Below are 27,787 nucleotides of genomic sequence, written 5' to 3'. Positions count from 1 at the left end.
CGCGCGAATCCGCAGTGTTAATTTACTCCGGAATTTAAATGTCTGCACCTCCAGCTTTCTGTGATATATATACAGTAGCCTATGTTTATAACTGTGTAGTGAAGTGTGTACAGTGTGTTGTGTAGTGTAGTGTAGTGTAGTGTGTACAGTGTGTTGTGTTGTGTAGTGTAGTGTAGTGTGTACAGTGTAGTGTACCCTGCTGCCTGCCGTTCCCCATCTGGGCTGCATCCAACTCGCCCGTCTGTCACAAGCTGGAAGCAGCAGGCTGAGGCTCCCACTAAACTGACGTGTTTTGCGCATTTCCTGCACCAAGAGAGACAGCGAGAGAGAGGGGAGAGAGGGAGAGAGAGAGAGAGAGAGAGAGAGAGAGAGAGAGAGAGAGAGAGAGAGAGAGAGAGAGAGAGAGAGAGAGAGAGAGAGAGAGAGAGAGAGAGAGAGAGAGAGAGAGAGAGAGAGAGAACGAAAGAGAGAGACACAGAGAGAGAGAAAGAGATACAGAGAGAGAGAGACATACAAAGGGAGAGAAAGAAAGAGAGAGAGAGAGAGAGAGAGAGAGAGAGAGAGAGAGAGAGAGAGAGAGAGAGAGAGAGAGAGAGAGAGAGAGAGAGAGAGAGTGAGAGACATACAGAGAGAGAGAGAGAGAGAGAGAGTGAGTCTGACTCTGTGTGTGAGTGTGTGTTGGGGGAGGCAGGCAGAGAGGAGGTAGGGTCCACCACCACAGGAAGTAAAGATCAACAACACTACTACAGTGGATGAAACAAGGCGGAGGAGGAACATTAACATTAACCCAGGACCTCCACCAGCCTAGGATCTGCGGCGGGAGGCGAGTCGTTTGTTCGAGCCGCTCTTCATGCGCAGGGCGGCGGATACTTTGCAGAAACATCCCGAATGCGGCGCGGCGGAGCGGAGCCTCCCACTCTGTCTGTCCCACCCAGCGGTGCAGAGCACTGAGAGACAGAGAGACAGACAGACAGACAGACAGACAGACAGACAGACAGACAGACAGAACCCTATAACTAACGGAGTTGTTTTTCTGCTTCGGGGTCAAAAACAAACAAACCATGACACACCGATTTAGTTTTGGGCTTTAAACGTCTATATTTGTGCGTATGGTTTTGACAAGCTGTTGCCATTGTTGACTGATGACTGCATGTCCTGTTTGTTTTGATGCACTAAACATCCAAACCAAGGCTTACAGGGCTGGTTATCATTTACTGTTTATTTCGTGATTGTGTGTTCGTTGTTTGTATATAGAAATATGACTTTAAATTATTAGACCAGCGTGACGTTAGACGAGACAAGGCCATAAAAGCATTGCCTGTCTGGAGTCTCTGGACCGTTACATTTCTAATTGGTTGCTGTGTGTGACTGAGCTAAGGACCGCATCGTGTCCATTCTATTAAACTGGAAGGGGTTTCCACCAGCATCTGGACAGCTGTGTCCCCGCATCATCAACACCATGGTGGTGTTCAACGGGCTGCTGAAGATCAAGATCTGCGAGGCGTTGGACCTGAAGCCCACGGCCTGGTCCCTGCGACATGCCGTCGGTCCGAAGACGCAGACCTTCCTGCTGGACACGTACATCGCGCTGAACGTGGACGACTCCCGCGTGGGACAGACGTCCACCAAGCAGAAGACCCACAGCCCCGCGTGGAACGACGAGTTCACCACGGAGGTCTACGACGGCAGGAGGATCGAGCTGTCCGTGTTCCACGACGCGCCCATCGGATACGACGACTTCGTGGCCAACTGCATCATCCAGTTCGAGGACATCCTGCACAATGGCAGCAAGCACTTCGAAGACTGGGTGAGCACAGTGGTAATAATAATGTCACAATCACTGGGTCTTCAACGTTTTTCAGCTGAGAGAGAGAGATGAAGCAGGGACCCCCCCCCCCCACTACATTGTTTACAATTGTGTTGCAGATTAAACCTGTCATAGATTTCATAGATAGCTTCACTGACTATCATCAGTGTTGTGTAAATGTTTTGTTTTTTTGTTTATTTCAGACATTTTTAACCACTTAAACCTTCAATATTTGATTTGCTCCTTTCCCCCTACAACAAACCTCTTTGCTGAAAATAGCCGATCTACAAGCTTGCAAGGCGTTGGGCGCTTGTAGATCTGCTATTGTCGGTTAATGTTCCCCTCAGAATAGGGATGCTAGGGTTCAAGTGGTTAATGCACAAAGATTTGGCGGACCCCCTATAGTAGCCCTGTTGAAGACCCCTGATTGTAAATTACATATCACTATTTATCACAGGACTGTCACTATACACGCCCACCACAATTCTGTTCTACTCTGTTCCATTTAGACCTGGTAGCTGCACACACACACACACACGCACGCACGCACGCACGCACACACACACACACACACACACACACACACACACACACACACACACACACACACACACACACACACACACACACACACACACACACACACACACACACACACACACACACACACACACACACACACACACATGCACACTGATATAGCCATTTAAAAACAAAAGCATAACATTTGGAGAGGGCTTATGATGGGATGTTGGGCAGAGAGAGGGAAGATAGTAAACAGCAAATAAAGGGGAAATAGTGTGCAAGAATGTGCTTGTCCACACTTGCACAATCACATACAGTATACAGAAAGTACTGTAAAAGTAAAGTACTGTCTGCAGCCGATGTGCTGCAGACAGCCTGTGCCTGGCTCAAGCCTCCACTTCCAGCACCACTTGGTCATGAAAGCTGCACATTTCAATTGATGCACATGCAGCACTTGAAAACATAAATTCAAATGATAATGTGGGATATTTTACCTGAATAGCGATCCATTGGTGTACACACCAATGGACCTTTAAGTAAAGCCATAGAGAGCCTATCTACTGTAGTGTGAGGTGGCTTGATGCACAAGTAAAGTACATCCCCCAGCCATGATGTACAAGTAGACCCCCAGGACATGTCGCTATTATGTTGCAGGGACTTACCCACTATCCAACCCTTGATGCTGAGTACCAACTGTATGACCTGGCTGGGGAATCAAACCCAGACCTCCCAATGTCAGGGCACTGAGGGCAGGCACTCTAACCACAAGGCCACTGAGCTAGTTGTCTAATGCACCATGCAGTAATAGTATGGATCCATGTATTTTAGTATATATTGTACATGCATGGTGGCAGTGGCGTAAATCGAGGGGGTGCAGAGGGTGTGACTGAAGACCTGGTTGGTCCCTCCATTCTCAGGCTGGGCCTCCCTGGCTTTGATATTGTCACACACATACGTACACACACACACAACACAAGTTTTAAATCTATGCAAGTGGATGTTCATCCCCTACTCAAACCAATCAAATTACTTCCTCAAAAATCAAAATACTGAAGGATATGATTTGGAAAATGGTCAGCAGTAGCCTCAATTATACCATGAGTCATAGTCAGTGGGCTAATCATGCCAGACAAACATTATGGTCCTTTAGAATTGGCATTTTAAGCTCTTTGGGGAAAGTTTAGATCACTCCTAGACAGCAAAACCTCTGGTCTGGACAATAGCCACCAGGGCCCTATAGGTTCTCAGGATATGCACTGATTTGTGTTTCTATATAGTGTACAGGTGCATAGGGCTTTGCTGACACCACTTTCTTAGCCCCACTATAGGGAGAGAGCACAGGCCTCTAAGCATGGCAATGTAAGGAGAAATACAGCTCCTATCGGGTTGTTTCTTTTCATTAGGCCCACCCTTTCTATCCATTTAGCGTACTGATTCCGCTACTGCGTGTCAATTGTGCTGCCGATAAACAATAGCATTTAGCCTAGCTACATACTTAGAGTATGGAACTTTAACTAGCCTATCTCTTAATAATGTATATATACTATATTGCTAATGCTATATATTTTACCAATCAATACAGACTCTAGTGTGGTGTCACTGCTAGCCAGAAATGGTTGAGATATAATTCATGAATTATGTACCGTAAGAGATAAGATAATGATATTTATTATTCTGTTGACTATTCTGTGACTTCTTCACATCTGATTTCACCTGTTGACTAACACACACACACACACACACACACACACACACACTCGCACACTCGCACACACGCACACACGCACACGCACACACACACACACACACACACACACACACACACACACACACACACACACACACACACACACACACACACACACACACACACACACAGAGACAGACAGACAGACAGACAGACAGCTCATGTCTTCGCTACCTGAAGCAGCTGAAGTAGACACTATGAATACATTATTGATGAGGCCATCAGGTCCATTAACGATAGAAAGAGAGAGCATAAGACTGAGTGAGAGAAAAGATTAATCGTTAAGGCCTCTACAGCTGGTTGGAAGGTAGCATAGCTGAAAACCAGTTTCGGATGGGGTGGGGGGGGTGTTGTAGTAGACCTGTGCATTTTCGTAATGTTATGACATCAATCTGTGTGATTGTGTGATGCCTAAATCTAAATGCCAAATTATTTGAAATTATCTGTTTAACTAATGAGATTGATGATTGCAACTTCGTATGGTCGGTTAACAGTTAAAAAACCTAGATTTGGCAAATTACAAATCTTAGGAGTGAAGATTGCTTGAATTTGTGTTAAATCTTTTGAACTCAAAATCCGTCAATGACTGACTATTGCATGTATCTTACTACCACCTGGGTTTATACTACAGAAAAATCTCGAAGTTGGTTTGAGGGCGCGCTCCCACCAAGAGTTGGCTGGCCGCTGTTAAACGCAGGTTGTGCGCGGCCACAGTTTTTTGCAGCCAGCGGATTCTAAAAAACGGGAGTGTCGCGCCTGTCACTCACTTTCAGGAGCCTCCCCCGCCCCGCACCGCCTGCCGCCTTGAGCACCATGTTGCTTCCTGAGTCTTGAGACGGTCCGCCTTCGACTCACCCGATTGGACAGAGGGAGAAAATCAGCGCCTGCCTCCAGTAGTTTTATGCTTAGTCGCGGAGAGCAGATAAACGCAAGGTCTGCGCGACTAGCGGAAAAATCTGCTCTTGCGTGAATCAACGCATTTGCATTGACAATGCATTGGCAGATTCTGCAAACAGCGGCCAGCCAACTCTTGGTGGGAGCGCGCCCTGATGCTTTAATGAAAACAGCTGATTTCCACAACATTTGTCTGTCACATGGTCATATGAAATACCTAGTAGTGAATAACCATGCTGAAGGCTTTAGGGAGAAGCTGGGATGAGGAAGAGAGTATGAGAAAAGAAAGGGCAGCTCCCAATGTGTGCCCCTTGCCATAAATCTGTCAAGACTTTACTGTGGGATATTCTTGGGCTTGTTATGGTAGCAAAGACAGGCATGTCTGGTCTTTGATTGTTTTGCAAGTCTGTTTATGTATTCTATTCTTGACCATTGATTTGGGATGAAACTTAAAGATAAAAACTTTCTTTGCCATGCTTAGAGGCCTGTGCTCTCTCCCTATAGTGGGGCTAAGAAAGTTTCAGGCAGTCAAGGTTTTGTCTTCAGTGAGCCATTAAAACACAGTCTGCAAAGGAGATTAATTGCAAATTCTTTAAGTGGGTCTGGGTTTTATATCAATATTATTATAGATATTGTAATATCAGACTAGATTGTTTTATGCTTTTGGATGTCGTAATATGATATGGCATAAGTGTTTTATTTTCCTGGTTTTTAAAGGCTGCATTACAGTTAAGTGATGGAATTTTCTGAACTTAAAATACCTGTCTGTTCTAGCTGTTCTATTATTAGCCTTTCCCTCTTAGTTATTATATAGGCATTACTGATGATTATTTATTAAAAATCTAATTTGTAAATATTTTGTGAAAGCACCAATAGTTATCCCCACAATGTCGTTTCAATATCGATATTGAGGTATTTGGTAAAAAATATTTCGATTTGCTTGTGTCCATATTGCTACCTGTACATAACCCCAAGTATTTACGAAAACATCAGCATGCAGAGCATGTCAATAATTCTGCTGTAGACCAAGGTCTTGCTCATGTCCCCCCAAAAGTAGACCAATCTCAGCTAGGGCTGGGTACCGAAATGTATTAAATTTATTACTGCACCGAAAAATACCTTGTCGTTCGGTACCACATTTTGATACCTACAACTACAGCCTAATTCATACTCGGTAGTATGAAGGCTCGATGCCAATAATGCACAATGCAGTTAGTATGCAAAAGTGTACATACAATAATGCAGTATGCAAAAAGTCATTGCTACCAAGACCGAAAACACGCTAAACACAAGGTTAGAGCAATCACAACACATTTAATCCATATAGCATTCAGAAATACAATACAAGGAGTAGTAGTATTATCATTTCCGAGACCCGAGAGGGACTGCAGGGGAATTGCCAGGTAGTTGTCTAATAGAATAGAATAGAATTTAAATAATATCTGTATTCATGTTTAATACATAGCGGGGTCATTATAAACAGCTTCTTAGCTAACTAACTATCCATAGCTAAAGATTGGACAGGGGTGAGCATGCCATTACTAGATATCTTGTTTTAATGGAAGCTAGAAGTCTTCTACAGTCCATCGACAAAACAGCATTGTGTGTCCCCCAATGAACAGTGCTGAAAACAACAACAACAACAACAAAACGGGCCAACAGCCAAACTTAATTACCGTAAGGAAGCAGTGAGGGAGACAATATAGCGGTGGCCCCCTTTCTACCTGGCATCAATGGGTGTTGGAGGATTGGACTCTAAACAGAGTTAAGACGCATAACATCCCAGTGTAAATACACCTAAGATGCATTGGAGAAATCACCCAAACTATCCTCAGAGGAGGCCTGAAATGCTTTCGGGTAAATTGACCACAAAACAAATAGCTTTTGTAGCTGTAATCTTTCATCTTTAATCCATATCAAAATGCAAATAACCTAAAGAGAATAATGACATTATTAATTTAGTCAATTTAATTTTATTAGCCTTTTAGCCAGATGAAAGAAGTCATGAAACACAATGACTGCTTTAAATTCCATCTTTCTTATGACAATTTGAGTGGAGATGACAAGCAGACCATGGGCATTTTGCATGGTACAGTCACAGTGTATTTTGGCAATGGATTTTCATACCAGGCGTCAACGTAATCTGGCTAGATAAAACCTAGACACAGTTTGCATAGAGGACACATGTCAGTGCAACATTTAAAAGTCAGTGAATTTGAAGCATATTGTTTCTTCAAACCATGGTTGACACTCAAAATGTGCCTAGGTTATTAATGTACGCCCCAAGGTGATAAACTACACCAAGTAGTCAGTTTGGTTCTCAGAATGACAGCTTAATGAAACTCTGATTCAGAGCCTGACTTAACCTACAACCAATCTCACCCGCACTCTGCGTTGTTTATGGATGTGTCCTCTTTGTGTTGATGTCTGTCACATTCAAATTGCCCTTTATCTTCTCCTCTGAGTCTGTTCCCCTTCTGCTCCAGTCCTCCTCTCCTTTAATCTTTTCACCACTCTGACTCTGGCGACATGCAGTTGTTCTTAGACACAATGTACATACAGTCATTTGTTCAGCGACAGCCCGTGCGTGTGTGTGTGTGTGTGTGTGTGTGTGTGTGTGTGTGTGTGTGTGTGTGTGTGTGTGTGTGTGTGTGTGTGTGTGTGTGTGTGTGTGTGTGTGTGTGTGTGTGTGTGTGTGTGTGTGTGTGTGTGTGTGTGTGTGTGTGTGTGTGTGTTCTTTCGTTAGAGTTTGACTGGCTGGGCCGGTATAATGTTCTAGTGTTGTAAGTGGTGACTTGCCAGGCCCTGTATGGGCATGTAGAATACTGTCAGCTTTCTCTGCAATATCCACACAGCATAGAAACTAATGCTATGGTGTTGAGATAGCAGCCATAATTTCACCTTCTTAGCCCTTGCTACTGCCTGTATGCTGCTGTTAGCAAGAGCAATGCTAAGAGTTTCGGAACCGACAAGCACATACTGTACAGCCACACATAATTTAGGACATGGATGTGCCTCACTTCATACACAACAGATTTTATGCCACGTTTCAGAGCAATAGGAAGGCTTTTATTTATATTTTTATTGTTTAAAATTTTCAGCTACAGTTTTCAGTTGAGGTCACTATAAAGTCAGAGCTCGGCGGTGTGGAATAAAATGTAATATCACAATATAATTTGAAGCACTGACGGAAACAGGCATACAGTATATCACTGTATATTCCTTTTCCTTAAAATTCCAATAGAAGGGGTAAATCACTGGTGTTGGAACTGGACGGCAATTATTACAGTACTCCATATGTATTTATTACGAGGACATATTTCACACAGTACAGACAGACAGTCAGTACAGACAGCCACTAATGTGGCTAATGTGTTTGCGGGCATGTCTCTAAAGCCCTTTCTATCAACTGTTTGAAAAGGAACCATGTCCCTACACAAGTACACAGTGATGGCATGTGTTATTGTCGGTCCACCACAAACAAAAAACTGGTGCATTTGGAAGTGGAAGTGGAATACGGAGGAAGTGGAGAGAAGATAGAAAATAGCAAGAGGAGGAGGACAGGACCTATATATGTGCAGAGCTTTGTTGATGTCTCTCATGCTCTGCGCTGGCACTGGCTGGTATCAATCCCAGAACCTTGTGACTTAAAGGGGGGCGGAGCACTCTACTGACCTAGCCCCCCAGACACACCATGCTAGCGGATTTAATGAGAAAAGGTATAACCATGCAAAAGTATATTAAGAAACCTTTAGCAAAGTTGAACGTTCACTTAAATGTCTAATTAAATGAAACCCTAGGCTGATTTTGTTTTCCACCTGAGGTTAAAAACGACAGCTACATGACAGGCTGCAAAACACTGACCTTATAGTACACCGTGAGGTAAGCAGCACAGATGCAGCTAATCAAATGAATAATGGGTCTATCACGCTTGCACATTGGCATGCCCATGGCTCTGGACGCCCCTATACAGTATGAAAATCTAACGCACTTATTATTAATTTGATTAGATGCAGCTGTGTTGCTTACTAGCCTGCCATGTTTTTAATCTGCTGTAGTTTTTAGCCTGAACTGGAAAAAAAAAAAACGTACAAAATCAGCCTAGTTCATGCCCACGGCTCTTGCATTACTCAAATCATCTACACCCTCAGCTGATATCAATTACTGTACTGTAAGTATCAAGTGAACTTAAAACCTCTTAAAATGTACAATTGTTTTGAAATTATATGATTAATATGTCTATGCACACAACACGTTGCCTGAGTAGGCATTAACATGTTTATTGTGCCCCATCCAGTCCTCTAACTCACAATTCATGCTCAAGTTTTGTTTATTTTCAAGTATGGGAAGGCAGATTACCTGATTGCTGCCCAGACCCTAAAAACATCTAAGCTCTACCGGTCAGCACAATATGACAGTTTGGTCAAAATCCATACCGTAGGTCAAATTCTTACCAGCGTAACTTCTACAACTTTAATAACATCTGCATAACACTGCCATTATTTTAGCTACAGTGACAGTTACATCACGCCCTAGTACATACGAATAGGGTAAAAGAATCAAGTCACGTGCGTGTTTCAGGTGCAAACAAAGGTGCTTCTTGCATGGATTTGGCTCCTTTTTGTTGCTCGGGATCTTGAAAAACGAATTCCTGTTCTATGGTTAGGACAGGAAAATACATCACCGTCTCACAACCTCGATACTGATACCTGTGTCGTTTGCCTCCAAGACAATGGCGGACTTGGCCACGCCCCCAAATACCTGTATGTGTGTCTCAAAGAATATCAGGCATGTTTAATTTTCATCAACCGTATATAAAGCAAAGGGAGAAATCCAATATGATGATAAAAGCAGTGTATTTATGGCATAATGTCAAGATTATCTGATTCTGCCAACAGTGGCTTCATTTTGGCCTTGTTAGAACTTGTGATCAGAGAGAGAGGAGAGATTGACAGAGAAACAGATTGTTTGTCTTGGCGCGGCACTTCAAGGAGATAGAGTAGATGAGGGTGTTTGAGTGTGAGTCTGACTGTCAATTTGCTTGGTTGAATGAGTGAAGCTTCAGAGTAGGCAGTGAGTGTGTGGTCTCTCTCTACTTTAGTCCCAGCCCTCCAATGGGCCACACTAGCTCTCCTAGTTCCTACAGCTAATGCTCACTTATCTTTGATAGAAATGTGCCGTTACTCATTTTCCAAACTGCCATTGTTTATTGCAGAGAGTTTCTGTCATAAGTGCAGTCAATTTTATGAAGAGAGATTAGTGTACATCTTCCGTATGCTCTGACTTTGTTTTTACCAGCTTGCGAGCTGGTCTAAGAAGAGACTGACCACTAGTCAACAGATTCTATACAGATTCTCAACAGATTCTCGACAAGTTTTCGATCAGTGGCTGTCCTTTAAGCCAATGAGGATACTTTCCCATACTCTGAACGGGCGGTCTCGTCCTCCCAAGCTATGGCCTAGCAGTGTTGCCAGATTCTGCGAGACAAATCAAGAACTAGGTCTATGAAAACAAGCCGCGCATACACGGCACACACACACACACACACACACACACACACACACACACACACACACACACACACACACACACACACACACACACACACACACACACACACACACACACACACAGAGAGAGAGAAAAAAGAAAGCAAGCTGGTATACATGACTGTGTGTCATGTCTTGTTTTTACAACAGGCTAAGGGACTGCAACTATGCTTACGTATCACATGTTCAATAACACATAATAACTTTGTGGTTACTGTGTAACACAACCGTTGTGTTAACACTGCTATAACAGAGTTGTGTTTGGACAGCAATTGGATAGAAAAGAGCAAATTAAAAAGGTAGCATAGGATCTATACACAGTCAAATCTAGTTTATATTTAACTCAGAAGAGTGTACAAATGGACCATTAAGGGTCTAATTGGTTCCATGTACACTCTTTAGACTGAAATGAACGCAGAAGCATTTTACTGTGTAGGAGACAACCCGAAAAGAGTGAGTATGAGAGATAAAGTGATTATTCCTGCAACAATGACGCATTTGTACAGCTCATTTACCCTGCAACAGTTTAGTCATCATCAGTGACAACCACAAAAGTGTGTGCGTGCGCGCATTGTGCATGCATGTGCATGCATGTTACTTTTGTATGTGTACTAACCTGTATGTATATGAGGGAAAGGTTGCATGTAAATGTGTGATGTACAACCTTTGCACAATTTGAGACTTACTAGATCAGTATCTCTTCCTCTGTCTTGTCAAGATGCCAATTGTGTTTTTATGAAGCTTTATCTCGTAATCGTGAGACATACAGTATGATCACAGGCCTATGTATTCTGTCCTGAAATTTGTTCTGAATATAACCCTGTCGTCAATACAGTTGTTAGGGCATCTATCTATAAGAGGGTCTGTCTGTCTGTCTGTCTGTCTGTCTGTCTGTCTGTCTGTCTGTCTGAAACTAATCTTAAACCACTGAATGTATTCGCCCCCCCCCTCCCCACACACACACACACACACACACACACACACACACACACACACACACACACACACACACACACACACACACACACACACACACACACACACACACACACACATATGAAGAACATGGGTGCCACACAAAAATGAACCGAATTGGTTTTATTTATAAGAATGAATGAATAAATAACATAAATACATATAATTAAAAAACTAAAACGGTCTATCGGTTAGGTTACATAATCGGTGTATGCCTGCACACTGTGTGACATCTTTTAGAGGGAAATTTCTCCACTGGAAGAAGCTGCAGTCACTCAAAGTTAACACTATGTGTAGGGGAAAGTGTATTAATATTTGAAATTGGTGCCCTATGACCCGAAAAAATATGTTTCAGTCATTATCATTCAGTCATGTTAATCTGGAATGTGTTCGACTGTATTACTCCAACTACCAGCATGCTTTGTGCACCACTGTAATTTGCAAAGAGTGATGCACATACATAATGAGGCTAAAATAATTGGTCACTCTGTTGTTTACAGTACCTCTCAAAGTTGATTAAATGCTGCAACAGTTCATAGCTGTCCAATTGTCAAAAGCCAAAAACTCTGCAATAGTTTATTGTCCAGGCCTGTCCAAATTCCTGATGAGTTGTTGTTGTTGTCCAACGGTGAGTCGCTTTAAAGCTGCACTCACACCGGACGGATACAAATAATCATGTTGTTTCTGTTTGATTTGCGGAAAACGTCTTCCAGTTTTTGCGGTCATGCTATGAACGTGGAATGTGTTGTGGCTTGTTTAGGTGGATGGGAGGCTGACGTGACTGCACACACTGACTCAACATAGGCTACACAGAGTCAATGACTCTGGCTGCACAGCGAGACCATCAGCTTCAAGTACTGTTTGTGTTTAGTCCAGTAAAGCAGTGGTTCTTAAACATTTTCATGTCAAGGACTCCATATTAATGGGCCATGTATTTGGCCACGGAACCCCATCTGAAAATGTTTTGTGCCAGGGACCCCAGAAGAGCGAGTGCATATCAAGAAAAATACTAAATTATTCAAAAATGTTCAAGATTTTTCAAAAATAGTTTTTCAAAAATAGCAGCTCTACAAGCTCATAGCGTGTCACAAAGTGGCACGCTATGAGCTTGTAGAGCTGCTATTTTTGAATTGCTAAAGTATAAAATATGGTGGTTAATATGATTTTGATATTAACCACCTGGAACCCCTTGAAGGACCCCTGGTGGTCTCCGGACCCCACTTAAAGAACCACTGCAGTAAAGAATTGTCATTGTACTGTAAACTGCGGTACTGCGATTGATTTTCTATGATTTCAACACGGATGTGTTGTTTGCAATGTAGCGTTATCAATATAGCATTATCAAAAATAGTGTGTCCCCCCCTGAATGCAGCAATAGTGAGTTTGCTGTGTCCTGTAGGGTTATTTTGTGTTTGAGACGCAGGATGTGCTCAAAATCACACCAGAAGAGCACTCCACATGGTTTTAAAATGCACTATGGCTATCATGGCTAAATGTGATTATAAAAAGAAGAGTATACAGTAAATAAACCAGAAGACACACAGGTACCATGTGTGAACGTTTGTGTCCGTGAGTGAGATTGTGTGTGTGTGTGTGTGTGTGTGTGTGTGTGTGTGTGTGTGTGTGTGTGTGTGTGTGTGTGTGTGTGTGTGTGTGTGTGTGTGTGTGTGTGTGTGTGTGTGTGTGTGTGTGTGTGTGTGTGTGTGTGTGTGTGTGTGTGTGTGAGAGAGAGAGAGAGAGTGTGTGTGTGTGGTGGTGCCTGTGTGGGAGACTGTGTGCTCAAGTTTGTGAGAAAGTGTGTGTGTGTGTGGTGTGTGTGGCTGTGCCTGTGTGGGAGACTGTGTGCTCAAGTTTGTGAGAAAGAGTGTGTGTGTGTGTGTGTGTGTGTGTGTGTGTGTGCGTGTGTGTGTGCGTGTGCGTGTGCGTGTGTTTGTGTGCGTGCGTGCGTGCGTGCGAGAGAGAGAGAGAGAGAGAGATCTGTTTTTGTTCACTCTGGTCTCGCAAAAGAACACTGCTACCTATGCTAAAACCATGGTAACATGACTCAGCAGTCTTTGAGGTATTGGCCGGGCCTGACACTGTTCTTCTCTCTCATCTAAAAAATAGATGAACTAAATATTTTTTGAACATTTTTGAAAAATATCAATATAAAAAAAGATATATCAATATCAAGTCTTCTCTTCTGGGGGTCCCTGGCACTAATCATTTTCAGATGGGGGGATCCACAGCCATATATATCAATTTGGGGGTCCTTGACACAATTTTCTTTTAGAACTACTGATTTAGAAGGCATTTGTAGAATCGGCCTCAGATCTTAATGGGTTAAAAGAGTCAGAGGCAGTTTTATTGAAATGTTTACATTTAAGGAAGCAGAAGTAAGAAATGAAAACACAATCTAAAATGGAAAATAATTAATAGTTGTACATGCAGTACATGCTACTTTAAGTGCCCGAATGGGTGCATGGGGGAGTATACTATTCACAGAATCAAGGGATCAAATACTGATCAAACACTGACTGTAGTGTATTTACAGAATCTGTATACAAGGTTAGGCTGAATATTGCACTGAATTCCACAGAATTTCTTATTTGATGTAAACAGTTGCGGAGGGGATGGATGGGGTAAGCAGTGCAGGTGCCAGCAATAGTGTTTAACTACTCAAGCCCTATAAATTAATACATACTTCATCGTATGACAAATAGCAAAAATAGCTATGTCGCAATGTGAACTTGTTTTCAAAACTAGGAAAAGTCTTGAAAACATTCAAAAAATTACGACAATATCGTATTGCAATATCTGACTTTCATGACGATATCTTTCCACCTCGGCAATAATTCAGCCTAGATTCATTCATTTTTTCTTTCTTTCTTTTGTTCAAGCACCTTGCACTCTGTACAATTATTGTACATTACCTGTAAGATGGCTTCCTATTACCTCCCACGTTAAGGTTAAGCCAGACTCTGTGTCATTCAATTCTTTCTGTTTTCACAGTTTTATACATCAGCCAGACAGTTTTTGCCGTTTTACAATTTTTCCTGTTTCAGTGTTTTTATTTTGCAGTATTTTTAGATACTGTATGATAGTACAAAGACAGGAACATGAGGGCAGAGATTCAGGGATTGAACCAAGGACGTTTTGTGGAGGCATTTTGGGGAGATTTTATTTGAAGGATCAAGAATCAAGGGTTTATTTTTCACTCGTAAAAGCAGGGACATGGACTGTGTTAACACAACAATACAACAACAAAATGATAATACTGGGTGTATGAGAGAAACATTAAAATAAAATGAAAAGATACAAAAAACAAAGTGCAGAGCTAAGAACAGCAGTATAATAAATCCTCTTTAAGGCAGTGGTCAAATCTTTTAACGGCAAAGGGGGATGTATTGAATAAGGTGGGAGGATGTTTCTTATCATGATCTTCCATTACTTAGAAGCATTTTGTCTTGCTGCATAGCTGATAAACTCGTGATAAATAAAGCCTGCAACTGACAGGCTTCAATCTTTATTTCAGACAGGGAGATCCATATCACAATAAAAACAACATGGTAACTTACACGGTAAAAGTAACTTACCATAAGGGTTTTAAAGGGATGCGTTTGTTATGTCATTACCTGACAACCCCAAAAGACATCATGATTTGAACATACATGAGGCTGTTCACTAGTCAGCAACTATAATTATTTATCTCCGCCAGGCCGAAAGGCGAGAGAGTATGTTTTGCACCCTGTCCGTCCGTCCGTCCGTGTGTCCTGTCCGTCTATGAGGAGCTAATCTCCGGGACGGTTGGCCCGGTCGCTGCGATACTGTGCACACACACTCCCTCAATGCCAATTCAGCCATTTTTCACATGGGCCTGTTATAGCGCCACCAGGAGGCCGATTTGTGCAAAACCCATTTTTTTATATTACTCCTACAGATTGTATCCAACCGTCATGCAAATCGTTACACAGTATCTCTATAGTCATGTGATCAACACGGATCTGTCCGATTTTCCATATTCCATCCTCATTGGCTAAGGTTGGCTTCCAAAGTTTGTTTTGAACAAAATGCCTCAAATCATGAACGCAGCTTGCAATTTCCGTGAAATTTCACACGCACATTCCCACTAGGCCGAGGAAGAAATGCCACCCTTTTTTATCTCACTCATTGGCCTGTTATAGTGCCACCAGCAGGTCTAATTTAGCAAAACAAATTTTTGCCACAAAATGCCTCAAATCATGAATGCAGTGTCCGATTGCCGTGAAAGGCCTAAGAAGAAATGGCACCCTTTTCACATTGGCCTATTATAGCGCCAGCAGGAGGCCACAATAACGTATCTGACCTGGCAGAGACCTGTGCTCCGAGGAGCACTTTTTCTAGTTTCCCATGTATCTTCTGGATTATCTTGCGCACATGCATAGCTCTGAGCCAACTCAACCTTTTCTGAGGTTAATACAGAGTAATGCATTCTTGTATATTTCATGATGTTTCATTCAATGTATGATTTTATTATATATTTTTGTTTTATACATATTTCATTGGACCCAAAGTTCAACAGACGACAGTAGGTGGACCACCCACTTCACACGTTTTAGAGACACAGGTCGTGTTCCCAAAGAGTTGCTGAGCCCCACTCAGCGTAATCACCTCCGCTTATGGGGAAAGGACTGTGAAAACAACACAGTAAAATCGTCAGTGTTTATTTATCTATTTGTACACTCTCAAAGAGTTACATGAATGAATGATTGAGGATTGTACTGTGAATAGACAGGCATACTGTACATATACAGTATGTAGGTCCCTTTCTTTCCCCAGCTCCCTCTTTCAGCTATGTGTTAGATCAGCGATGACAAAAAACTAAACTAACAGTTTATTTCTGGGTCAGTGAGTTGGTTTTGGCTGAGTGAGATTTAGCTGTATTCATCTGCACATGATGCCACATCTCCAGCACTCAGTTAATGTGAGAACTTCAAGAAGTTCTCATTAGACCTGTCACAATTATTACATAATCGCCTAATCGCAATTATTTTAGATAATCACAACTATTTTGCATAATCGTCATAATTGTTTCCATGTTGAAAAATGTTTATACACTTTCCAAAAATAGCAGAAATAGTTGATCTACAAGCTAAGCTAAGATCTTTCATAATCGTTTCCATTCATCTGAATAAAATCAGCTGGAGGAAATGAACAGAAATGTCACACTTCCATCTTTATTTCCATATCATCCTCGCTCTTTTAACCATTTTATACTTTGCATTGCCGCCCGTTGTGAGCTTGTAGACCTGCTATTTTTGCCCAATGTTTGCCCCAGAATATAGGGACGCTTTAGGGTTCACTGGGTTAAGCTCAGGTGACAGTCTAGTCCAAATGAAATTCCTGAATACGACGTTACGTTTCTGTGTCAAGGTGGCCGAGCCTGCACTGTTGGGAACCCTGGGGGTGCAGGTTGAGATAAGTCAACAGGTTTATAAAACCAGCACTCCAGTATTTTCCATCTGGCATCATAGTGTAGACGGTGTGAGCTGACAACATTAAGGCTTACTGTATATCGCATTAGTGTACCAACAGACTGTGGTGTTGAGAGTGTGATGTTGATGCTCTGCCGTTGGTTTGTGGTTGGTAGTAGAGAGACGACGATTGTGGTTCAACTGCTTAGATGGAAGTCTCTATGTGACAGCTGTAGAAACCAAGAAACAAGACAACATAAAGCACAGACTTAACCCATTGAGACCTGAGGTTCCGATTCTACAAATGTCTTCTAAATCATAACAGTTTTCTGAAAAACGTACGTTGCTATATATCGGTGGTGCTCGAACTTTCTCATGTCAAGGACCACCCAAAATTATATTTGGCCGTCGACCCCCATCTCAAAATATTTTGTTCCAGGGACCCCCGGAAGCAAAGATTTGAGTAAAACATTTTCCCTTTTAAAAATACATATATTCAAATTAAGGCTGAACGATTAATCGTTTTCAAACCGAAATCGCGATTTGAAACCACGCGATTAGCTAATCGCAAAGGCCGCGATTTTTTTATTTTTTATTTTATCATAATAAATCATTTTAATATTCATATTAATCCCAGAGCACCCGCGGGACTTGTCTCCTTCTCTCCAGAGTGGCTGCCTGCCTCTCTCTAGGGAGCGAGAGGGCAGCGAGTCCCCCCCCCCCCTCTCTCTCTCTCGCTCTGTCCCATAGAGTTAGGTCTCCGTCGGCTACGAGTATTTAAAGTTTGTCGAACGGGCCGTGTTGCGCAAATCCCTGATGCCGCGCGTAGCGGTAAAACATTATTTTCGGTGCGACACAAGTAGTGTAGTAGTAGTGTTGCTCCTATCTATGTTTGTTTCTGTAAGTGTAACTTATATTTTTCCCATCATTATTAAACGATTACTGTTGGATGCAATGTAAACAATACGATGGAAAGCACTTCCTGGTCAGTGACAGTGTTGCCAGGTTTTGTGAGAGAAATAAGTAACCCTGTCTATGAAAACAAGCCCAAAAGAAGCGACTATGAACTGTATCTTTGTCACTTCTGTTATGTACAGTGGTGGAAAAAGTACTCAAATGTTGTACTTAAGTAAAAGTATCAGTACTGCAATGTAGAAGTACTCTGTTACAAGTAAAAATTCAAAATGTACTTGAATAAAAGTACAAAAGTATTGGTATCAAAATGTACTTAAAGTACCAAAAGTAAAAGTACTAATGTTTGAAAATAGCAGATCTACAAGCTCACAACGCGTTGCATCACGGCGCGTTGTGAGCTTGTAGATCTGCTATTTTCAAATAGCCTAGGTATAAAATAGGGCCAAAGTGGTTAATGTAGGTTTTACAATATTATAATTTATATCTGAAAAGTAACTAGTCACTAAAGTTTTCAAATAATTGTAGTGGAGTAAAAGTACAATATTTGCCTCTGAGATGTAGTGGAGTAGAAGTTAAAGTATTAGAAATTAGAAATACTCAAGTAAAGTACAAATACAGTACTTAAGTAAATGTACTTAGTTACTTTCCACCACTGCGTTATGTATTCTGAGTTTTTCACTTCCAAGGAGTAGTAGTAATACAATGTACAGTAGGAGAGGACTTTGCCTTGTGAGACAAAAAAGTGTTAAATTTTAGTTGAATGTTAATCTACATAAGCTAAATACTGGATATCAGTAAATATGCTTCTTTAGCCATAAGTGAAATACCTACTTATTTCACTGCTGTGAATTGTTTACACAAAAAGGTAATTATTTGTTTAATTTTATTTTTATTTATTGAACTTCATTTCAGAAAAAGCTTCTCTTCTTGAGCCATAAGTTAATGACTTAACAAGTTCAATGTTGGGTTGTTTACAAAAATAAGCTATTTCTATTCCAGCTAAATGTTTAAATATATACATGGGAAAAAAAGTACTTGGAAGATACATGTTGGAAGCAATGAAGCAATTCATATCTTTTAGTTCTCATCCTTATTTATTAGAATCTAGAACAGTAAATAAATGGTATGCCATTTGGTAATGTTCCATTACTTCCAATTACTTTTTAAATGTAGCCTACACAGTGAATACTAAACTGAAGCTTGACTTTAAAAAAAATGTTAAAGATTTTTTTTTTTTTATTATTAAAAAATCGCAATCAAATCGCAATCGCAATATCAGTCAGAAAAATCGCAATTAGATTTTTTCCCAAAATCGTTCAGCCCTAATTCAAATATTTGCACATATGTTTAAGATTTTTCAAAAATAGCAGATCTACAAGCTCATAGCGCGGCACTCCGCGCTATGAGCTTGTATATCTGCTATTTTTGAATAGCCAAAGTATACAATATGGATGAAGTGGTTACACAGATGCGTTCCCGGTTTGAATGGGTTAACGAGTACTGCACATCAGACACATCATGTACACCCGTCTAAACGACAGTATACTGCTCCCTGCGGTATACTGTCATCTCAGGAATGAGAAACACCCCCCTGAGAGACTTGGAATGGGATGGGACCCTAAATCTAGGTAGTGGGTAAAGGCATATAGCCCATTCGTGGTGTTGGCATCCATTAGGGCAGGAAGGTTCGTTTTTCTTTCCAGCTCAGTCCTGCATTTTCTGGTCCACCTCCTCAGGTTTAGATGTGTGAGCGTGAACTCTTCTACGTCTACAACCGAGGAAGAACACTGGACTCCTCTTGACCCCGTTTCCCCACGGGCCGTACTGGAGGGGCGCACCACATGTCCTCCCTACGGACCCGAAGGAAACAAGGGCAGGGCGGTGTGTGTGTGTGCGCGAGCGTGCGCGTGTGTGTGTGTGTGTGCGCGTGTGTGTGTGTGTGCGCGCGCACATCTAAAAATAGGGGCGGTGTGTTTGAGTCACACGGTAGGCCCTACTTCCTGTTTTCACTCTCCAAGTTTACTTCCCAGAGAAAGAGGGGGACGAGGGATAAAGACAGGGGCAGATCGCTCTCTATAGGTGCCCACCACAGCTCTCATGTTTTCATTCACTGCACTCCCCACCGTCCTGTCGGCGCAAGCCGCCAGTGTGTGTCGTCGCAGAGTTATTTAAGGAATGTCTGATGAAGAGCTGCCAGCGAAAAAAAAGCTGCCCTCCCTTGCTCTTCTTATCAGTATCGCTTAGTAGAAACAAGGCGTTGTCATACAGCCATGTGAAAGAGAATCAAATTCACTCCCAGGACATTGTGATTATGTGGTCAGCGGTTCAGTGGTTGTGCTCTCCAGGCGGTCCTCTTGTGTAGTAGGCTATATCTTTAATGGAGATCCTCATGCTCCCTCCCGCTATTTCCCGCGTTGTGTGTGGTGTGCTGCTGCCCTGACTCCTGATCCTAATCAGATCTATTCTGTAGGCCAGTGGTTCTCAAACTTTTTCGTGTCAAGGACCCCCAAAATGATATGTATTTGGCCGCGGACCCTCATCTGAAAATGTTTTGTGCCAGCAGGGACACCCAGAAGCAAAGATTTGTGTTAAAAATGTTCGCTTTATTATAAAATATTCAAATATTTGCAAAATGTTCCATGATTTTTCAAAAATAGCAGATCTACAAGCTCATAGCGCGGCACTCGGTGCCACGCTATGAGCTTGTATATCTGCTGTTTTTGAATAGCCAAAGAATAAAATTTAACACATTTAGCTGAGGACCCCCTGGTACCCCACCAAGGACCCCTGGGGGTCCCCGGACCCCACTTTGAGAACCAATACTGTAGGCTACTGTAACAAGCTGATGATGGATGTCGATTCTGAAGCGGTTTCAGATAGATCGCTGACAAAAGGTAAACTTGAGATAGAAGAAATGCTGCTGTTTTATTATTAAACTGGCAAAACTGGATTTTTTTATTTTATTTTTTTGCAATGTATTCTTGAAAGTGGGTGTTGTTATTTTTTCACAATCTGGATAGACAAAGATATACAGCCCACCACTTGATTAGTTGATTGTACAGTACATGACTAAAGCGCAAATGTTCTGAGATAGAGGAACTTTTTTTGTGCCTAGAATTTGTCACCCTGTGAAGCCTTGAATACAAGGATCATTTTAGTTTTTGTCCCATTCCTTTACGGTGAATGAAGAATACAAAAACGAAGAAGATACTTGATGAATTGAATGAAGTACATAGGCAGCCAAGATTAATAGCAGTAAAAGTATATAAAACATCTATTTATAAGTATAATCCATGTGTCTAGTATGCAGTCGTATGTATCTTCTAAAAAAAATATGTAATTCACTTACGGAACTGTGTCGTGCACAAGCGAGGGACATGCCTGGGTATGCCCATGGGTTTCAACAGGAGCTCAGTTCAGATGCACCCGTACACCCAGGCGTGTGCGTAATTTGTGCATGAGACATTTTAGCCCGAATTTTAAACAAAAAGTAATTGTTTTAGCTTAAATGCAATGTTTTGCAAGTACTGAGGATACGACTCGATACAAGACACTTACGATTACACTGTGAGCATTGCTTTTCATTGCTGGAGCATTGAGTTCATAAATGTATTTTTGACATACAGTAGTTTTGCTGTTTGTAACCTTGGCCAGTGTTTTGCGGATTATTCATTCAACGTAAAGGAAAGGAATGCAACAAAAACTCAAATTCTCCCTGTATTCAAGGCTTCACAGGGTGAGTAATTGATAGAAAAAAGTATTTTGGGGGGTAAAGTCCACCTTTAATGATCCTCCCAACTCCCAACTGTCCTTTACAACAAACTTGGCTCATGATGTGTGTTGTTTTGGGGGGGAGGCAGCTAGGCAACAGTTGAAATCTGTGGTCTGCTTTAGAGAGGAGATTTGCTACCATTTATCCTGTGTGAGGGATGGGGATGGGATATGATCACATGTTAATGTGGGGGGGTGGGGTCAACCCGGCTCCATTTGAGCCTCCGGCAATCAAAAGTAAAAAAGAACAACACTGCCTCTGCCACTGAGGGCGGTTATGTAAAATCATGAATTCCACTCAGCTTATGCAACTTTCAAACGGCATCGAACCAAAGGTACTGCTGCCCTGTCCTGGATGTAAATCATCAGCATGTTCCACGCATCAGAATTAAAGTCAGTAAGAATCCCACTCCACTTCCTCACAAACAGGATGAGAGAAGAGAACCCCCCCCCCACACACACACAGACACACACACACATACACACCATCCTCCCCCACACACACACACACACACACACGCACACGCACACGCACACGCACACGCACACGCACACACACACACACACACTCATAGCCTCTCACTGGATTCATGCTTAACCCATTAAGACCTGAGAAGATTCTTTAAAAAAAATCTAAATCCTAACAGTTTTTTGAAAAAAATATATAAAATATTTTTTCACGATTTTTCAAAAATAGCAGATCTACAAGCTCGTAGCGCGGCACTCGGTGCCGCGCTATGAGCTTGTATATCTGCTATTTTTGAATAGCCTAAAGAAATCTAAAAGTGACACAGATGCGTTCCAGGTATCAATGGGTTAACAACATCTTGATAGCAATAAGCTGCTATCACATAAACTGAGAGGATCCGGCAGGCTACACATCTGTGTGACCTCACTCTTGAGTGCTGGGTTGCAAAACATCTATTTCCATGCAAGTGTTACAGAACATGGTTAAAACATCTTCAGCTTAACAGTTCTCAGGTTACAGTATCTCAAGTGACGGTTTAGATTAAGATTTTGGGATGATTGGCTATTGCGTTGAAGATACAGAAGGGGGGTTTCCGGGGAAGCTGCAAAAACATTAGACATGTAATCTAGGCAGCACTGTATATAGAAGTAGGCCCCACCCAGAATTCTGTGAATAAAATAAAATAAAATACAGCTAATCCAAATGATTAGCAACTTGTGGTCGTGGTGCCATTTATTGACTTATAGTACTATTGATACCACTAATGCAGACACATACAAATGCAGTACAGTAGTGGTCAGCTGTTTGGAGGGGAGAAGGTTGCGGTCACCTTCCCCAGGCTCTTTGAGTACCAGTTTAAATCTACACACTTCTACATAAAAAAGCATGAGAAAAATCACTGAACAGAATACTGGTCATGTTGTATGCAGGATTCTATAGCCGTCCATAAGAGGGTCTGTGTGTGTGTGTCCAGAGCTAAACTCACAAACCACACTGGACTGATCAGGGCCAGGGTTCTTGTGCACACTGCCAGTATGGCAACAGAAGTACTTCCACAATTATAATTTTTCTTCAAACATGTTTCATACTTTTTTTCAAATGTATCACTGCTTTTTGATACGGAAGTCAGTGGGGCTTGGGTTGAAACCTTGCCACATTTGGAGTCATACACCATAAATAATGATGTAATAGATGACTGATGTCAGAGGCTGGCCACATGAAGTCCCAAATCTGTATTGGAGCCACGCCATTCCCATTTGGATACAGAGATTCACAGGATTTGATTTCTTCATCTGATCTGCCTGCGTACTACTAATAGCTACTGCATTAAATCTATAGTCACTTTCATTGCATCAATGTTGTCTGTTATTTGGGCTTTGTTCCACGCATACACTATGTTGCTTTTTGCTATCCTGTGAGCGAGTGCTGTTGTGTGTGCATGCTCTGGTGTGTGTGTGTGTGTGTGTGTGTGTGTGTGTGTGTGTGTGTGTGTGTGTGTGTGAGTGAGAGAGAGAGAGAGCAAGAGAGCAAGAATCAGAGAGAGAATCTGTGACTGTCGTAGCTTAAGGTGTCTTTGAGGAGGATACTGTAGGTCGCTGCATGCAGGCACATGACTCTAGTTTGACTTAGCCTCATGTGATACTGTAACAGCTCTTGTACACACACACACACACACACACACACACACACACACACACACATAACCACAAACACACAGCATGCTGTTTCTCTGTGGGTCTGTTTGTGTGTGAGTCTGTGTGTGTCTGTGTGTGTGTGTGTGTGTGTGTGTGTGTGTGTGTGTGTGTGTGTGTGTGTGTGTGTGTGTGTGTGTGTGTGTGTGTGTGTGTGTGTGTGTGTGTGTGTGTGTGTGTGTGTGTGTGTGCGTGCGTGCGTGCGTGCGTGCGTGCGTGCGTGCGTGCGTGCGTGTGTGTGCATGCATGCGGGCGCGTGTTTTCTGAGGAATGTTTCCCAGCTGTTACTGTATGATTAGGTTAAAATGAAGCTGAGGTTGTTAAGCTTCAGCATCATGTGATATTAATGTTTCCAATTGCTCCAACTCCTTTCATACAGTGTTTGGATAGACATTTATGGATGAAAGGGAGCCAGCTGACATTAGGCCCTCCTGGACTGAGAGAAAACACAGGCATTTATATGATGTTGTCCTTCGTCTTTAATGCTGACAATGCAGAGACGAGGCCACCTGTCCTTATTGTGTATTGTACTCCTAAAGCAATATTTCATTTGGGAATAATGCTATGTATTACACATACCACTATAGAGTTTCACGTACAGTTCAGTCACAAATACTGGCCTTTCTGGAAACCAGTATTTTAAAGACCAGCTGCAATGGCTTTTCATGACCATTTCGTGTCCTATTGCCTAGTGAAACAGGGGCTGGGTGCTTCTCAGCCAATCACAGCGATGGGGGCGGGTTTTTCACTGACTGAATCAGTCATCGCAACATGTTCTGCTGACCACCCTGTCAGCTCAGGCTATGGGATTTAAACATTGTGTCGTGCACTGCTACAAGGCAATGCTGGATCAAGTTTGTTACTGAAACCCCATGTGGGATTGCAGTAACATAAACAAATGTTTATATTCGTAAACAAAGGTTTACAAATGTGTGTTTATCTGCTCAGTTTGTAAAGCTGCATCCGTCATCTTTGTTGACATTGAAGAGAGTACCACCGCACTCTAGTGTCTAGCATAGGCTATTGAATCACAGCTCTATTTGAAAGACTCATTGTCAAGTGCTGTGCTTCACTGCTTGCCATACTATTGTTGGTTAAAATTTGTCCGGACCTGCCGATGTAATCATGCATTACCTTTTTGTTTGACAGAAAGTCATTAAGATTGGACTTTCAGGGATTTTTTATTTAAAATACTCAAAAATGTATTCTTTCTTTCTTTCTCTTCCTAAACAAAAAAAGAAAAAGGAATCTATTGTTAATTATGTCTCAATTTTGACTATGGATATGTGAAAGTGTGAAAAACATTACATTTTTCAGCTGGTCATTTCAGCTTTAAGCCTGACAAGCCACAGAAAGTATGAACTAGCCTTTAGGGTGAGGCCACGTCATGTATTTGTAAGTTTAAGTTACTCAAATCCACAAAACATCCACCCCAGGATGTTTCCTTTTCATATAATGCCTTGAAACAACAAATCTGTTTTGCATGTTATGAATGTAACCAACGTATCCGGCATTGTTGGATGTAGGGAAAAGGATGGACATTAATGCCGTTTGGGGTTTATGTATTATTCCTCTGAGCAGAATACTATTATAATGCAAACTACAGCAGCTGAGTAGTGCTGATGTTGCAGATTGAAAATATGAATAATAATTCAGCCATACACTCATCTCTCTCTCATCTCTCCTGGCACTCTATACTCATACTGTGTGCTATCTGATCAAGCAGAAATTACACAATAATGCCTAAGAATCGTCTCGGTATTGGAACTAGTGTTTGAAAGGAAAATGTCACAGTTGCATGTACTGTAGGATGGCTCGGCCGCCTGGTAGTGACACATACTGTAGGAGTTTATGTCATTGACTGGGTTGTATAGAAACATCCAGATCATGGGAGAGAAATGACAAAGGACTCATATTTTGCTTGCTGGAACAATCCTCATCATTCATACAGGGATATTATAGTTAACTGACATTGTTGCCTCTTTGTCTTCTTCTTCTTCTTCGAGTCCATAGCAATCTTAGATGTCGTTCTGCCAGTATCGGGCACAGGCCACAGCTGATGGAGTAGGTTCTGCCAGGTCCTCTGGGCTGCACCGGGGGGCGTCGGCACATTCCAGCAGGTGGGACATTGTCTGCTCTGATCCACAGCTGCACGTGTCTTCTGCTGTGTAATTCCAGGCTTTCATCAGTGCTTTGCACCTCCCCTGTTCCACACGCAGTCTATTTAGTGACTTCCAGGTTGTCCAGCCAAGGTCGTGGCCACTAGCGAGGCTTTCCGTTGGTATGATCCCTCTGTCCAGCCATTCAAGAGCTTGTGTGTTGTTACTTTGCCATTCATCTTCCCAGATGTTGGTCCTTGCTGCTTGTTTGGTTGTCTGGAGGGGCACGACTGTCTGCACAAAACTGGCTCTGGATCGGAGCCTGCGTGGGGGTGCTACGTGGCCATGCAAGGGGTGTCTGATGTCTGTCTCCTGTGTTCTCCGTTCATCTTGAGCGATACCTAGTCGTCTGATGTGCGAGGGAGAGATGCCGGATAGCGCATAGGCGTTGTCTTGACGCATCCCGTGATGATGCGGCAGGTGTCGTTCAAGGCTGTGTCGACCAGTTTGGTATGGCGTGATCGGCTCCAGCTTGAGCAGGCATACTCTGCCTCTTAGTGATTTATCCCGTTGGTGTCACACTAATAGTTTTCAGGACAAATCCTCTTATGGGTTCCTGAGCAGTTATTAAAGGATGATTTTCAACCTATCTTCATATAATTGGTCATCACTAATGCTGATGATAATATGGCACCGTTTTGTTCTACTCTGTGTCTCAGAGATGATGTCACCCCTACCAGTGACATCATCGTTAGGCATCGTTTTTCAAACAAGATTTCGGTTGTTTTTGTTTTTATATTAACGCAAGAACAATGGCTTCCATTATAGCATGCTAACTTTCCAGGAATAGAAAGCCTGCAGTTTCTCCCTGGTAGGTGGGATTCTGAACTGCTCACAGCCCTCCTCTGAGACACAGACCGAGCAGACAAAAATGGGACCATATTATCATGAGTATTTCTGAGGACCAATTATACGAAAATAGATTGAAAATGGGTGAAATTGTCCTTTAAAAGTTATGTTACGGGATTTTCTTCCTGTCTAAAATATCTGTAAGTCTCTTTCGTGTTTTTTCATGTAGTCTTTTTCCTCTTTTTACTGTAATTGTGTTCTGAAATTACCCTGTTGCAGTGATCCAAAAGAAATTAAGAAAGAAATTAAGAAAGAAATTGAATATTGAATATTGTTGGTGAATCGTCAAGTATAATGTCCGACTCCGTCATTTAACTCTGAGAGTGTATAAATGTAACCAAATGGACCCTTAAGGAATAAGGATACATTTAGTTACTTTTGTTGTTGTATTAGCTAAAAATGTTACGCTGTACCAAAAATGTCACCACAGCCAATGCCGTTCCCTTTCTCCACCCGGCAGACGTCTTGGTGGCTGTGAGTGCATGTGAGCGACTGCGTGTGCACATTATGCGTTTCATAGCTGGTTCTCTTGACAATGCTTTGCAACATCATTTATTCAACAGGGACAAATTAGGCAGAGACAGACACAGCTAAACAGAAGGACAGGCATGAGTGGCTGTGTGTGTGTGTGTGTGTGTGTGTGTGTGTGTGTGTGTGTGTGTGTGTGTGTGTGTGTGTGTGTGTGTGTGTGTGTGTGTGTGTGTGTGTGTGTGTGTGTGTGTGTGTGTGTGCGTGTGCGCGCATGCATGCGTGCGTGCGCCTGGTTTGTTTGAAGTAGGGCCAGTGCATTAGCAGCAGGAGTCAGGCCAGCTGTAAAGCTATTCTCCAGGGCTCTGAATGTGTTTCTGTGTGAATGTCTCATGTGTTTTCCATGCTTGTCTTTTGCGTGTGTGCGTGTGCGCGTGTCTTGTAATGGGCAACTCTTGGAGTCTACTGCACATAGCCTCCAGTGCACGCTTGGAAATCACTTTGGTCTCTATTTCTTTGTAACTGCTATATTGTGT

The 27,787-nt window shown here is 42.2% G+C and overlaps 1 protein-coding gene across 1 annotated transcript in view; it reads left to right on the top strand.

Moving 5' to 3' along the window:
- Positions 1 to 447: 447 nt before the first annotated feature.
- The window catches only part of LOC308101116 (protein kinase C epsilon type-like), a 110,819-nt gene continuing 83,479 nt past the window's right edge, over positions 448 to 27,787 (top strand). Inside the window, exon 1 of the mRNA XM_080450467.1 lies at positions 448 to 1,807. Coding sequence (XP_080306593.1) covers positions 1,460 to 1,807 — 348 coding nt within the window. The 5' untranslated portion in view covers positions 448 to 1,459. The remainder of the gene's footprint in view (positions 1,808 to 27,787) is intronic.

This window comes from Gymnoscopelus braueri (genome assembly GCF_963280865.1).
Source record: "Gymnoscopelus braueri genome assembly, chromosome: 14".
Classification (NCBI taxonomy): domain Eukaryota; kingdom Metazoa; phylum Chordata; class Actinopteri; order Myctophiformes; family Myctophidae; genus Gymnoscopelus; species Gymnoscopelus braueri.
The sequence above is the reverse complement of the archived record's forward strand: the minus strand, read 5'-3'. Positions and strand labels throughout refer to the sequence as shown.